The 16265-nt window shown below is 44.2% G+C and overlaps 1 protein-coding gene across 3 annotated transcripts in view; it reads right to left on the bottom strand.

Annotated features, from left to right (window-relative positions):
- LOC139418262 (autism susceptibility gene 2 protein-like) overlaps nucleotides 1–16265 on the bottom strand; it is a 458234-nt gene that overhangs the window by 38387 nt on the left and 403582 nt on the right. For all 3 annotated transcript variants that reach the window (XM_071167588.1, XM_071167586.1, XM_071167587.1), the window contains exon 5: nucleotides 5803–5851. In XM_071167588.1, coding sequence (XP_071023689.1) covers nucleotides 5803–5851 — 49 coding nt within the window. The remainder of the gene's footprint in view (nucleotides 1–5802; nucleotides 5852–16265) is intronic.

The raw sequence follows: 16265 nt of genomic DNA, 5'->3' as shown, positions 1-16265 counted from the left end.
GAGTTTTTCCCCACAAAAAGGCTTTATTACAGACAGAAATACTCCTCAGTTTCATCATCAGTCCGGGTGGCTGGTGTCAGACGATCCCGCAGGTGAAGAAGTCGGAAGTGGAGGTCCTGGGCTGGCATGGTTACACGTGGTCTTTGGTTATGAGGCGGGATGGATGTACTGCCAAATTCTCTAAAACAATGTTGGAGGCGGCTTATGGTAGAGAAATTAACATTAAATTATCTGGCAACAGCTCTGGTGGACATTCCTGCAGTCAGCATGCCAATTGCAAGTTCCCTCAAAAACTTTAGACATCTGTGGCATTATGTTGTGTGACAAAACTGCACATTTTACAGTGGCCTTTTGTTGTCCCCAGCACAAGGTTCACCTGTTTAATGATCATGCTGTTTAATCAACTTCTTGATATGCCACACATGTCAGGTGGATGGATTATCTTGGTAAAGGAGAAATGCTCACTAACAGGGATGTAAGCAAATTTGTGCACCAAATTTGAGCGAAATAAGCTTTTTGTGCATGTGTCCATTTTCTGGGTTCTTTTACTTCATCTCATGAAACATGGGACCAACACTTTACATGTTGCGATTATATTTTTGTTCAGTATAACTCATTATTTGAATTATGTATTTTATACATTCATTATTCCGGACCTCACTGTATGTCATCTGTACACTTGGTAATCAGATTCTTCCAATCACAGCTAATGGATGTAAGTGGATCATATTACAGACTTCTGTCAGGGATGTTGAAGAGTGTTTCACTCACTGTAGTGGCTGTGTGTGTTTATATAAGACTAACAATAAAAGTGCTTTTATATTCCAACATTGTTGTGTCTTTTTTTTCTACAGTGTTGTGTCTGGAAGGGACAGCTAGTGCCATATGAATGACCTCTCACCCTACCAGGAAGAGAACCAAGTCCGTGCCTCGGCCAATCAGAGGCGGGTCATCTTTCCACTGTGTACCAGGCCAAGTTCTGTCCTGGTCTCCAAAACCCAAACAAAAGGTTGAGGTCTATTGGAAGGCACAGCACAGTAAAGGCTGTGGCTACTGTAGTGTAAACCAATGATGGTGCTGCTGTGAAAGGCTAACTGGCCCTCCTAATACACTGAATAGGTCGCCATCATCTGTGTTGCTCCAGATCAGTGTGTAATAGTTCCCTATTGCATCTTTACATCATCTGATTATTAGAGTAGAAGGCATCCCACAGTGCAGGACCGACACAGTACTGTCAGCCAGAGAGAGGGGAAGAGAGAGAAAAGAGAGAGTCAACCTCTCAGCTCCCTCCTACACACGTGTAAAACACTCAGCGGCCATTCTGCTGCCTGAAGAGCTCTCCACGACAATCCAGAGAGCTCTTCAACCCGTTACTGTCACAAAGTTCACCTCCGCTATTTTCTCTTTACCTTGCTTCTTTTTTTTTTTAAACAATGTCATCAGTGGCGTAAATGACACCTTCCACATCGCACATTACTCTCTCTCTCTCCTCTGGAGGCAGACACACTCAAGCACTTCGCTGGCTGGCTGGGCACTTCTCGTCTGGCGCTGCTCCCTGGGTCTCACCATAGCAGTTATATTTTCACATTAGCTCCGGTAAAGCTTTGGTGAAACCAGCCTTTCAGCTGAAGCACTGAGAGAGGAGGGGACAGCAGAGCAGTCTCCCTCTCTCCTAGTACTTCAACCCTTACAGACTGAACTCACCTCCTTTCATATCTGAGCCATAGGAAAAAAATAAAAGAAATAGGTTTTATGTCAAACTGGGGAATTGTTTATGATGAAATGTCAAGAAATAACTATGTAATTCATTGGTGGCTAACTTGTAATTATAGAGTATTACTGGCTGAGAAAGTATGACATGTCCCTAATACTGTACATCGTCTAAGTTTCCCTGTGTCAAAGCAAGACAAATAAAATACATTTAATCAGATATCAACTGTACCATCTGGTGTAGACAGTAATTAAATTACCACTGCAATGTCATTACATATTTTCTCCCTCTAAGTAATAACAATATGATCCAGTGTCTGTCTGTCTGTCTGTCTGTCTGTCTGTCTGTCTGTCTGTCTGTCTGTCTTTGTCTGTCTGTCTGTCTGTCTGTCTGTCTGTCTGTCTGTCCAGTGTCTGTCTGTCTGTCTGTCTGTCTGTCTGTCTGTCTGTCTGTCTGTCTGTCTGTCTGTCTGTCTGTCTGTCTGTCTTTGTCTGTCTGTCTGTCTGTCTGTCTGTCTGTCTGTCTGTCTGTGTGGGGTACTATTCAATACTGAGTCAGTCTGGACTGAAACAAACATACAGAGCTATGACTCCTCAGCAGCCCTATTTACAGATGACAACCATTACTGTCTTGCTGTATTTTGCATTAGCTAAACAGCATTACTGCATGGGGCTATGCTCTGCTATAACAAATCAGCTGTAATATGTTTAGACTGCCCTCTCCAATGACATAGTAGCGTTCAGGGCCGTGCTATGGGGCCTGACTACATCCTAAAGAATGCCAGTGTTACAGTGGCGAAGAGAGATAACGCGTGGGACTGGACCTTTAATCATTTGATAAATCTATCTACACATGCTTTTCTCCTGACATGGTGCTCTGTTTTGTTATTACAGCCAAGGCTGTGCCACACTCCAATCCGTTCCTGGGCAGCCCACGCACACACAGCTAAACTAGGCCTGGACAACATTATGTAGACCTCAACATCAGTTTAGGATTGGAAACCAACCTGACAGCCCCTAGACTCCAGCAAGTTCTTTCAACTGGCCCAGCATACGGCTGGTTTCTCTTTTACATTTTCTGCAGGAGACTAAATGAATGAGGCTTGCAGGCAGGCTGACACCTGCAGGTGCTTTGACAGGCCCCGTAATTAGAGCTAACGTTTAATGATTCTTCCTTAATGAAGGCTGCGTCTGGGCAAATTGAACCCAGACAGGGAGGGAGGGAGGGAGGGAGGGAGGGAGGGAGGGAGGGAGGGAGGGAGGGAGGGAGGGAGGGAGGGAGGGAGGGAGGGAGGGAGGGAGGGAGGGAGGGAAGGAGGGAGGGAGAAAATGAATTGAATTGAGAGAGAGAGGTTGTGAGGGAGAGAGAGCGAGATGGCTGTGAGGGGGAGAGAGAGCACCAGAGAGTGGGAGACTGTGTGAAGCAAACACAACTGCCAATTCCACACGGTGGATATCAATGGCCCTGGACCTGAGGCGAGACCTGAGAAAGGTGACGCGCGGCTGGAAGCAAATCAACGTCCAGGAACTAAAACACTGCACTCAGTCAGGAGTTGAATTTCTTTGCATATATGCCACAGTCAGATGCAATAAGCAATGAGGTGACTGGCTATCTGTTGAGAGTGTACTGTACTGTGAGTGGTGCTGCCTGCCAGGCAGGGCAATAATTGTTGGGAGGTAGACAGGGTCGGATTAAGAAATACTTTTTTTTGTGGATAGACCCTCCAAGCCCCTGTCGAATGTTAAGCCCAATAATGTGTACCAACAAGAAAGCACAAACCACCAAACAAACAGACCTTTTGCACTTGCCCTCAGGCAAAATTCATCTCTACACAATCTAAGCTTCTCTCATTTTACCTGGAGTTGTATCTTGTCCTGAGGCAGTTGGTTGGTCAATCCGTCAGTCGGTGCATCATAGTGATGGTAATCCCATCAAACTAAATACCCACCCTACTTCTTTTATCTTAACACTTCCCTCAATAAAAATACCAATGGCCTCCGTCCTTCTGCACCTGGATTCTTTTACTCGCCTTTTGTGATTACAATGGGAATTAGCATATGGCTGGGGGAGGAGAAGAAGAAGAAGGGGGAGTAGAAGCTTGGATGTTAAAAAGAAAGAAAGGGGGCTTATATATTTAAATGTAAATAGGGGCCAAGAGGGTGCCTGCTATCCACCAGGGAGGGAGAGAGCGTATTTGTGTACTGTTTCCCTCAATAAGGCCTTTCACTGAGGGGTAAAGAGGGTGGCCCATGTTGATTTAGGCCACACAAAGGGGGTCTTAGTCCTTTCAAGGGAACCAAATATCCCCACAGAGAAGTGCCTTCAAAAGGAAGCCTCCCTGTCAAGCATGGCCATTGAGCCACTGATGCATGCCACAAACCAAGCCCTGGAAGTAATCAAAGGCCAGAATGTGGGAAATGTGTTTGGGGTCCCCAGACTTCACAGCAGAACACAGTACAGCAAGAAGGGGGGAAAGGGGGGAAACAAGAACCTATCTGCACTAATCAGCCCTTCTTTCTCCTGCTCTCTGAAGGGGTCATAAGCCCTGTTTCTGCAGCCCCTCCTCTCCCCTAACATCCCCCCACCCCCATCAAATCCTATAGTAACCCACCATTGCAGAGGAATGTCCATTTAACACATTATCTGGGCTCCTCAGGGATGGAGAAAATGGGACTGGCTGCTTTTCACAGCAAATTAGTGATGTGATTATGAGGTCACATGTGGTGCTGGCACTCTGAGGTCATAAACAGATGCCCTCCTTCTGACTTTATTTCAGACTGCGTTACCATTTCCTGGTTCCTCCTCCTCTGGCTCCTACACTCTTAGAAAAAAGGTGTTAAGTAGAACCATATAGGGTTCTTCAATTTGTCCCTATAGGGGAACCCTTTTTGGTGCTTGTTAGATACCTTTACAGAAGGTTCTCCCTATACCCCCTTTATGTAGGGTTCTTCATAGAACCTCCTGTATATGGTTCTACCGAGAACCCCTTTTTCTTTGGAGGGTTCCTCCTAGAATCCTCTATGAATGGTTCCACCAGCCTTACTAGGTTTTAAAATTGTATTACATATGACAATACAATACATATATCATAAGGCCTTTCTTTGAGAGTTATACCCTAACCCGGTGGTGTTAGGAAACACCTGGTTTACAGGCCACATCAGACCAGCAAGTCACATTATGCTGGCTTGCAAAGTGATGTTTAATTTCTATTGGAATCCAGCCAGAGTGAAAATATCCAACAAGTGGATTTTTTTATCACCAGCAACCTGCACTCAGACTGCCAGGGTAGGGAAGATTGTATACTGAGACTACCTCAATCATCTAAACTGGAACAACCATCTCAGTAACGAGTTAAATAAGTCCAACTACTAACAGATTGGAATTGTTGAGAAACATGTATGCTATTTATCTTTGTGTAGCATAACATTTATCAATCATGTACATGCAAAAACACAGAATTTTGTGTATATAATTTAATGTCAAATGTATTTCCCACATGTGTTGGTGTTGTTTATCTGAGTGAGTAGCTCATATGGATTTGTTTATTCATTACACTGTATCCAATTCAATTTCATTGAATAAACCACCAGGAATTAATTTTCAGTCATGTCCAGACATGAGAAAACACAGATTGATATTTCACACCTGTGTAGTACAAAGAGCTGCAGTGAAAACAGTCTGTTTTGCATGACCAAGGTCTGGTCTTGGTAGATATACAAATGGGGTACAAAGGCAAGCATTGCTGTTAAACAACTTTTAAACCGATATTTAACTAGGCAAGTCTGAACATTAAGAATAAATTCTTATTTACAATGAAAGCCTACTCCTGCCAAACCCAGACAACCGGTGTCCCACCCCCAATCACGGCCAGATGTGATGCAGCCTGGATTCAAACCAGGTACTACTGTGCCCACACCTCTTGCTGAGATGCAGTGTCTTAGACGACTGCGCCACTCGGGAGCTATGCACTCCTACACTGATCCAATGCAGAATTACAATGACCAACCAATGCCAAACTATGATTCATGCAAATGAAAATAATATTGCCATAAATAATACTTCTACATAAAACACATTATAAGAATTCATACCTTTAACTGCAGCAGTGCTGAAGAATTTCTCTGAGCTGGCATCAGAGCCCTGTGAGAGAGAAAGACGATATCATTAGCAAACTTGCTTAAACAGGTGGGATTCATCGTCAATGACCCAAACGGCCAGCTGAAGTGAACGAAACATTCCGCACTGCAGCACATCGAGGCCACTTGATGGCACTGTTGGTCCATGTAATAACATGACAGCGCTAACCCTCGCCCATTCCATGTCGAGCCCAGTGTGGCAGAGCGCAAATTAACATTGCTGTGTTATTGTGCAAACATTCAGTGCTAAGCATTTACACAGTATTAGATAATTAAAGCCTATTTAGGTGACATTGTGCTGTCAAAAAGGCATTGGCTAATTCAATCCCACTAATAAAGTTAAATATCGACATGTTACAATCCCTACCAGTGTGTGCGTGGCAAGGCTGAGCCCAGGCCTACTGGGAAATAACAACACATTGAACCATTGGTTTTAAATGTCACTTTCAAAGCATTTAACTTTTTGTCGCAAAGTATAAAACCAGATGACTATTGAAATATGCTGTTTTAAATATTAGATATCAGTCCTAATAAAGTGAAAATGACAATGAGCCTAATTCAAAACAATTCCGAAGATTTTATCACAGACAATGAAGACTCTTCACACCTTTTCGGCAAATGGACAGTGGCACGGGTCCAATAATAATGGTATGACATTTGCGCAAATGTCACACATCCCAAAAACTAACGCCTATCAATTATTTTCTATTCGCACATGAGACAATCTTGCTCGAGCCAGAAAACATTTCCATATTCATTTGCTTAGGGTTCAGGCAATTCCAAGGTAAGAGACAGGCATTTCAGTGTAGCTATTCATCCAAATTAAAATGTCTAGGTGCATGGAAAGCAGAATATTTTTCGCTCCACAAAATATCATTTAATCTCCTAATTCTAAAAATGAAACGTCAGTAACCTATCAAATAATATTACTGCAGATTGAAATAGACAGACTTGATTGAAGCATATTCAGTTTGGATATTTCCCTTCTGCACACAACACATATCCAGATATAGGCCAACGCCATTCAAAATTACGATTTTGTTCTTCATATTCATGAATGCCCATAGCAATATTAAGCATTTACGTTATTATCAATTTATAATGACGTGGGTAGGAAAAGCTAGACTACACAAAACAATGCTGCAATAACCATAGATATTCTCCTACACGTTTTATTATATTAAATAAACATAGTACATACTGATAATAGGATTACACATAATTCGTCGTTAATAGGACGTAAACTATAAGCTAATAACCAAATAATTTATAATAAGGTATACGTGAATAATGAAAAGCGACGCGCATACCTTTGATGTGGCGAAGCTGGAAAGAAGGAAAATATTAGTTAAGATATCACTTTCGCTGTGTAGTAAATATGGCCCCGTTTCACATTCTGCTTGTCAAAATAATGTAATCCACAAATAGGCGGCGAATTCAACTCCGTTTAAATCGATGACATCCATGCGAAAAGAGAATCCGTTTCCAATAAAATTCCAACGAGATACGAGAAGCTCTTACAAAGCTACGGTGCCTTTCGGACAAAGGAAGCCATGTGTCTTGGCAGAAAAAGCATCAGCAACAGCTCTAGGTCGCTAAATCCCGTTAAGTGCGTTTTGTCTCCAGTTCAGAATGGGATACAAATCTATCTCGCAATATGCGAAGATATGAAGATATGCGAGGTTCGAATAGGCAAGATCCTTGGGAGACTGCGTATCAGGACGCGTAAAGAGGCTGTGTCCACAGACACCAGCGGGAGTCGCCAGCTCGCTCCTACAGAGCAGCAAAATCCAACAAAGCGCAGACCAATTTCCTCTGTAGCAAAGAGGGAGACAAAATCACATTTAGAATCACCTTGAGCCAAAAGGGGACTCCGCTTTCATTATATTTCCAGCTGGTTAAAGCTTATGTCCTGTGGTTACTGACGGTTCTGTCACCGACAGAGCCTCTCATCGCTCCAAGCATCAGACAAACTCCCATTCATCCAACGGCTGCCTCAGTGGTCCTCGTTTGATGGTTGGGTCCTCCCACTTCCTGATTCTAACCTGACTTGGTTCAACCTCAAACCCTACTTCTCTTCCGAACACAAACACACCTGTGTTTTCTGCTTCTGAGGGTCCAAATACTTGGTTCCAAAGACCGTGCTCTTCTTGGGACAGGCGTGCATGAGTGTGTTTTATTTTGCTTGAATGAAGCTCAGAGAAAACTGCTTGGCAGTTCCAGAACGAGAGAGAGGGTGAGAGCAAGAGGCAGAGAGAGCGAGAGAGAGAGAGAGGAGGGAGGGACAGAGGGAGGGCCTGAGACTAGAATGATATTCTTTCACTGTCGACAGAGTGAGATGATGTCAGCGGCTAATGAATTTCCCAGTAGGGTGCTGCCAATGCGAGGGGAGGAAAACAAAACGCTCTTTATAAGCAGCAGTGCACCTTCTCAGAGCTCACAGCCACTCACTTCCTGTTGAAATAACCACCACTATACTGTCCTAGAGGGGGGTAACACACTCACACCAGCAACTAGGTCAATCATGGTGAGATAGTGGTCCAGCCATGCTCACCAATGGTGCCCACTTAATCAAGCTTGATCCAGGGCTCAAACGCAGACATCGAAAAGCCCACCAATGTCCCTCCCTGAAACATGGTACTATGATCAAGTTTGTAGTGGTTTTCTCATGTTAAAACCATCTGGATTGTAAGAGGATCATCAGCTTTTGTGGACACTTGTCCTATTATTAAGCATGTTAATGATGGTACTGGTTTGCTTGTAAGGCGAAATACTGATTGAGAGAGAGACAGCATTGATGGAAAGTGGTGTTGGGGGAAAAACATTCGACATTATAAAATCCATGTACACAAACAACAAGTGTGAGGTTAAAATTGGCAAAAAACACACATTTCTTTCCACAGGGCCATGTGGTAAGACATGGATGCAGCTTAAGCCCCACCCTCTTCAACACATACCTGTATATCAACGAATTGGCGAGGGCACTAGAACAGTCTGCAGCACCCGGCCTCACCCTACTAGAATCTGAAGTCTACTGTTTGCTGATGATCTGGTGCTTCTGTCACCAACCAAGGAGTGCCTACAGCAGCACCTAGATCTTCAGCACAGATTCTGTCAGACCTGGGCCCTGACAGTAAATCTCAGTAAGACAAAATAATGGTGTTCCAAAAAAGGTCCAGTCGCCAGGACCACAAATACAAATTCCATCTAGACACTTTTGCCCTAGAGCACACAAAAAACTATACATACCACAGCCTAAACATCAGCGCCACAGGTAACTTCCACAAAGCTGTGAACGAGCTGAGAGACAAGGCAAGAAGGAACATAAAATTCGACATACCAATTAGAATCTGGCTAAAAATACTTGAATAAGTTATAGAACCATTGTCCTTTATGGTTGTGAGGTCTGGGGTCTGCTCACCAACCAAGAATTCACAAAATGGGACAAACACCAAATTGAGACTCTACATGCAGATTTCTGCAAAAATATCCCCCATGTACAACGTAAAACACAAAATAGCCCCAGGAAAACAACACAATTAGACCCAACCATATCATGTGAAAACAAAAAGATATTACTCGACACATTGGAAAGAATGAACAAAAAAACAGAGCAAGGTAAAATGCTATTTGGCCCTAAACAGAGAATACACAGAATACCTGACCACTGTGACTGACCCAAACTCAAGGAAAGCTTTGACTATGTACAGACTCAGTGAGCATAGCCTTGCTATTGAGAAAGGTCGCCGTAGGCCAATTTTCATAAACTCCCATTTCTACTGGGTGAAATAACACAGTGTGCCATCACAGCAGCAAGATTTGTGACCTGTTGCCACAAGAAAAGGGCAACCAGTGAAGAACAAACACCATTGTAAATACAAAACATATTTATGTTTATTTATTTTCCCTTTTGTACTTTAACTATTTGCACATCGTTACAACACTGTATATAGACATAATATGACATTTGAAATGTCTTTAATCTTTTGGAACTTCTGTGAGTGTAATGTTTACTTGTATTGTTTATTTCACTTTAGTTTATTATCTACTTCACTTGCTTTGGCAATGTTAACATATGTTTCCCATGCCAATAAAGCCCTTAAATTGAAATTGAATTGAAATTGAGAGAGCACCCCTCTTTTTATTTGCTCCATCTCACTAATCTGGTGGCCCATGAACACTCCAGACCAAAACAATCCTGCAATCTTCAGCTAATGCTGGACGTTCCTGGAAAATAACTTCAATCGCACGAAAACCCAGGGTACTATACCCTTGGCTAATCAGCATTAGCCCACTGCCTGGGTAGTCAATGGATCAACAATGGAGTCACATTACAGGGAGGATAGGATCTCTTTCTCTCTCCCTACAGCACCCAGCCCCCACAGAGCAGAAAACAGACTTAACTCCTTGCTGCTGGGTGCTAATCCATCCCTCTACCCTCTGTGCTGGAGAGAAGAAGAGAGGGAGAAAGATAGACACAGATGGACAGACCGACAGAGAGGGAAAGAGATTGAAACAGAGAGATACAGAATGAGAGAGAGCGATAGCCCCCAGCTCTGTATGGCAGTGTTGTATGTGCTCTTAGTGTTCTATCTATCAGGACACTGGATCTCATGGCCAGACAGATGAGATGACTATCAGATAGACTATCAGCAGGGAGACGTGGCTGGCTGAGGCCCAAGAAGACCAGTCAAAGCCATAATGCCGGGCCCCAAGGCCCCAGAGAGCAAAACCTGATCCCACAATGGCCCTGAAAAGAACACAGCTCTCCAATACAAAGCGTTCATTGGGTTAGGGGCCCTCCTTGATCTCCAATACAAAGTGTCCATTGGGTTAGGGGGCCAGTCTTGGCCATCAGTCGGCCCATGTTCAATAGATGATGAAGCCATGTTGACAAGTATGTGCTTTGAACATGAAGCAGCTTGAACATTGGGAAGAAGAGAAGTAAAAAAAATATAGTGTGTGTGAGCCTATGTGAGCACAAACTTATTCTAAATGCTAAAAACAAACTAGACAAATTATGTTTCAAATTAGTTATATAAATACTGGGTTATTACATTGTAATTGCAAGACCTCCCATGTCATTGTATTATTTTGTTGTTAAAATGAAGGTGTGGACAGTGATGAAACATGGAGATTTTAGTCATGTCGTTTTAAATCTATTTCATGGCTAGTTGCAAGAAGATACACTGTATATTTATCCATTGTCTGCCACCAACAAAAATGGCTGCTTGTTGTCACACAGGTCTAAGGAATAGCAGCCATCAACAAATCAGCGTTCTCAGTCCTAAACGGTCATCATCAGATTTAGGAGAAACCTCAGGTCTGTGATTACAGCTCAACCACCAGACAATCTATGTCCGGGTCTCTCACTGCACATGATTTTAAATTCAAATGAAACGCCAACAGAAAGAAGAAGAAAAAGAGCCCTGCATGTCGTAGCCAAGAAAATAATATAAAGTGTCACTTTTCTATGGAAAAGCACTTGATGCCGTTGACGGAGAATGGAGAGCGGAGATCAAACATAACGTCTGGAGTTATGTTATGCATGCCAGTAATTAGTGTCTGTGCCTGTAAGTTCTGTCCATAGACCATCAGCCATCTCTCCTCCGCTGGCGTTTTTTCATCTTTTGTTCCTTTTTTTGGCCTTGATCCTTCGCTTCAAAGCATCAAGAAGTGATTTTTATTTGTATTCTTCCTCCACAATGGCGGTTTAATTTCACAGGAACTTTCTTTTCCTAGATTGCAATCACAGGAGACCGGTTCTCTTTTTCATGAGCCTTCTTGCCATTACGGAAAATATCCCCTCATTTCAAATATTTTCTGATAAGTGTAACATGAGTGCTGTGCATGTAATACTTTAAGAGCTCTTATTGAATTCACATCCGTTGTGTCTGACTGTCTGGCGCATTTGTAGGACTCACGACTTCCAGCAGTCTATTCAGGGTGGATGAGGAGGACGAGGTGAGGCAATGAAAGGTAAAGTGTCTCAATGACATTCAGAAATGGTAGAAACATTCTGAGGAGAATAGCAGATACAGTATATACACCATATATAGAGTTGTATGTGAACACCCTTTCAAATGAGTGGATTTGGCTATTCCAGCCAGACACGTTTTGACAGGTGTATAAAATCGAGCACCCAGCCATGCAATCTCCATAGACAAATATTGACTGTAGAATGGCCCTACTGAAGAGCTAAGTGACTTTCAATGTGGCACCGTCATAGGATGCCACCTTTCCAACAAGTCAGTTCATCAAATTTCTGCCCTAATAGAGCTTCCCCGGTCAACTGTAAGTGCTGTTATTGTGAAGTGGAAACATCTAGGAACAACAACGTCTCATCCACGAAATGACAGGCCACACAAGCTCACAGAACGGGACCGCCGAATGCTGAAGCGTGTAGCGCGTAAACATTGTCTGTCCTCGGTTGCAACACTCACTACCGAGTTCCAAACTGCCTCTGCAAGCAACTTCAGCACAATAACTGGTAGTCAAGAGCTACATGAAAAGGGTTTCCATGGCCTAGCAGCTGCACACAAGCCTAAGATCACCATGCGCAATGCCAAGCATCGGCTGGAGTGGTGTAAAGCTCGACGCCATTGGACTCGGGAGCAGTGGAAAAGCGTTGTCTGGAGTGATGAATTTTCATAATCACATGTTGAAGCGAACACTTAAAAATATATTAATTATTTGTGCCATTTTCAATAAGATTCATAGCATGCCTGATATTCTATCCGACTGCAAATATAGGGAGACTACCCCATATGCCATGGAACATCATATCATCAAACACATGCACAGACACGTACATATACACACACATAAAATTAATCAAAAATCATCTATATATCATCTCTTTTCTGTGCCTTTTGAAGGCGAGGTCAGGATGCTTTTTACAGTCATTACATCCAGCCTTATCTCAGTGAGCCTGAGTCTGCCAATGACAACTGCTTCTAATCTCGCCCCCTCCCGACAAGCAGCTCTGACAGCGCTTTTCTTCCCAATTCCTCAGACACGTAGCCAGACATATATTAATCTGTCACTCATCACCCGGGAGATGAGACTCTCTCTCTCTCTCTCTCTCTCTCTCTCTCTCTCTCTCTCTCTCTCTCTCTCTCTCTCTCTCTCTCTCTCTCTCTCTCTCTCTCTCTCTCTCTCTCTCTCTTCTCTCTCTCTCTCTCTCTCTCTCTCTCTCTCTCTCTCTCTCTCTCTCTCTCTCTCTCTCTATGAATAAGATCTGAATGAAAAACGACAGGCCTGTGAGCATTGAAAGGGAAGAAAGGCCAGGCCAAGAGTAGGAGACAGAACCCCAGGGAGAGGTAACAAACAACATTCATTTCTTCCCTGTGTATATTGCAGACACAAGTCATATAATATACTTGGCTGGGAGGATGAGTGGTTTAGTCATATAATATACTTCTCTGGGAGGCTGAATGGTTTAGGGACCTGACTGGTTCCTCTGCATTGTGAGAGACATGCCTGTGAATATCAAACCTGTAAATATGAATGACAAAAAGACAAGCCATATTTCGTACATCCTTCATACGTATTTAAACGTGCTTTTATCACACAAGAGTGATTGGTGTTTTTTGAAAAGGAAGAGAGATAAACAAGACAGAGGGATGGAAGCATCTGTCTGATAAACTAGGACAACTGGAATTCAAAAGAAGCTGGCCATTTTTCCTCAACGGTAATATGTTTCCTTGAGAGACATGAAACTCACATCTTTTGTCACTGAGAGAGAGGCGGAAAGTATGTATTCCTGGTGTAAAGTAAAAAGCCTGTAGAGCAACTCGTTTTATCTGGTTATCTGGATGCTATCTCTACCTGTCTGCTTTCAGGAATCAGCTGGGCTGGGCCGTCGGTTGGACCAGGCAAATGTGGATGAATAATGTTAGACATCTAAGAGGCCAGTAATTACTGAGAGTTGACATAGCACTGCTCTGTCAGCATGAGCAGAGCCACTCTACTGCCTGGACCTAGAGTCATCAGTCCGCTGTCCCCTTCCTAGTGACTCCCCTTTCAAAACCAACCAGGACAAGAAAATTGGTTTAACCTTCCCTCCTCAAACGCTTGGGTTACATCCTTAATGCATTTCCCCCCTTTTTTCCAGTCAGAGTAGAACCGGGAATGGGAGGGAGGCCCTTTTGTTTAAATTATAGACATGCCACAGAGCATCGGGCCGCCATGCCACGGGTAATTTCAGGCCAGTCAATCACTTCCTCCCCATCCAGCAGACCAACAGAGAGTACCACTCTACTGCAGCAGTGCATAAACACACACACAAACACACACTTGCGAATACACACGCACACAAACACGCATATGTAACACAAACATACACACATCAGCACACGCACGCACACACACTAAACTGTGTGTGTTTCCCTGTGTTGTAAACGCTCCTTTGAGTTGGTGAATGATTAGAGAGTGTTCTGGCTAACATCAAGTCAGACTGTAAATGTCATAAGAACTACAGTATAGCATGCAAAAGTTGATACAAAGACAGCCTATACTTCTGATCAAATTATTTCATATGAAGCCTGTCCAAATGCTGGTTTAATCTGGTTTGCAGTAATATTGAGGTTGGCTTTCTTGAGGATTCCCTGTTAAAAACCAGGCAATAGCTTTCAGCTGTCTCACAATGGAAAAGGAGGAAAATCATCTCAATATTCCAATATGAAGCCATGCACCCCAGACAAACCCCTACATAAAAACACACTGAATGTCAAATCGTAGCTTTCATTTCCCTCACTAATCTGCACATAAGTCTCCATAGTCAATGAGGCACGGCAGACATCAGCAACCAAAGAACTGCTTTCTCCAGAAACCCCCCACGAGGCTCGACATAATTCCAACCCAGAGCTACTTTGGCTAGGATTATATTTTTCCCTTTGTTACTTTCTTGCACTGCACTGGGAGCGAGGAAAAGGGGGAGAGGAAGAAAAGGAAGAGAAACAGGAGGAGGAGAGAGTGACAGAGAGACAGAAAGAAAATAGCCAGACAGCCAGAGGAGGGAGGGAGGGAGGGAGGGGAAATGGGGGGGGGGGGGGGGGGGGATTTCCCCGCTGCGTCTTTAAGAGGAATCAAGTGAGGAAATCACCAGGAAGGCCTGCATTAAAATGTGTCTGACCCCTGATGGACTCCTGACTGCAGCCCAGAGCGATCTGCCTGCCTGCTTGCCTGTCTGTATGCCTGCCTGACAGGCTAGCGAGACATGGTCAGGGGGATTCGGCCTCTGAAACGCTCTGCCAAGACCATTCTGTCAGGCACACACTGAGACAGCCCACTGCCCAAACCTCTCCTCCCTCTCTGTCCCTCCCTACTTTCATCCAGATCTCAGCCCAGCCAGCCACTCCAGGGTCAGGTTGAACTGCTCCAGAGTGGGGCCCTGATGTTAGGGTCTCTAGGGGGACATAAGATGGCCCCAGACTTCAAAAGCCAGCAGGCTGACAGACATCTGGGAGGAGTCTCTCCCTCTCCCTCTCCCTCTCCCTCTCCCTCTCCTTCTACCTCTCCCTCTCCCGCTCCCTCCCTCCCTCCCTCCCTCCTGACTTCTCAGCCCAGGCCCCTGCTGGCCCTGGAGGGGTTTCTAATTGCATTTCACAGGGACTGAACTAAATGAGGGCCTTGTTCTGCCTACTGTTGCCACCCTGCTGGGGCGGGGGGGGGGGGGGGGGGGGGGGGGGGAAGGGGAGTGATTTTAACATGTCAAAATCCACCGAGACAGGGGTAGGATATCCCCTCCACCTCAACCTTCCCCTACAGTAATGAAAGTACATGGAAGACAGAAATAGTATGTGTGTGTGTTTTGAGGAGGTTAGAGACGAGAGGGAGAGATTTAATCAGCAAAATGTCTTGTGGCAGACAGACAGGCAGTCCCCCCACCAGAGCCCCTTGTAGTGATTTACATGTTGGGATGTTAGAGGGGCAGGGCCTAGGGAGGTATGTGGACAAGCAGGGAGTCTCCACTTTAAAGCCCTCCTCATTTAAATATTTCATGAGCCTCATCTCATCTCCAGACCCTCTCATTGGATGTGTGCTTTGGCCCGACGCTGCCTGTCTGCCTTTCATTAATGCCAAGGCAGAAAGGGTTAGGATGAGCGAGCGTACACCCCATCACAGTACCATAGATCTGAGGAAACAGAAACACTGTGTTCCTGCTCTGTGTACCCAGTCAGTCTCTGGGCTTTGGGCTTTTGCAAATCTAGGGGACGATCTCGTTAAACGCTAGTAGCAATTAAAACAATTAGAGATAAGCTAAGTGTGTCAAAGCCCTGGCGGAGACAACACCATGTTTACAATGATTAACATGCAGTGTTATCAGTGGGGATGGTAATCAGGCAGCCAGCTTGAGCCTGACGCTCCACAAGATCACAAGGGCTTTATCTGTCACTATCAATGTGAGGGCAGGC

The sequence above is a fragment of the Oncorhynchus clarkii genome, chromosome 10 (assembly GCF_045791955.1).
Source record: "Oncorhynchus clarkii lewisi isolate Uvic-CL-2024 chromosome 10, UVic_Ocla_1.0, whole genome shotgun sequence".
In the NCBI taxonomy this organism is placed as follows: domain Eukaryota; kingdom Metazoa; phylum Chordata; class Actinopteri; order Salmoniformes; family Salmonidae; genus Oncorhynchus; species Oncorhynchus clarkii.
The sequence above is the reverse complement of the archived record's forward strand: the minus strand, read 5'-3'. Positions and strand labels throughout refer to the sequence as shown.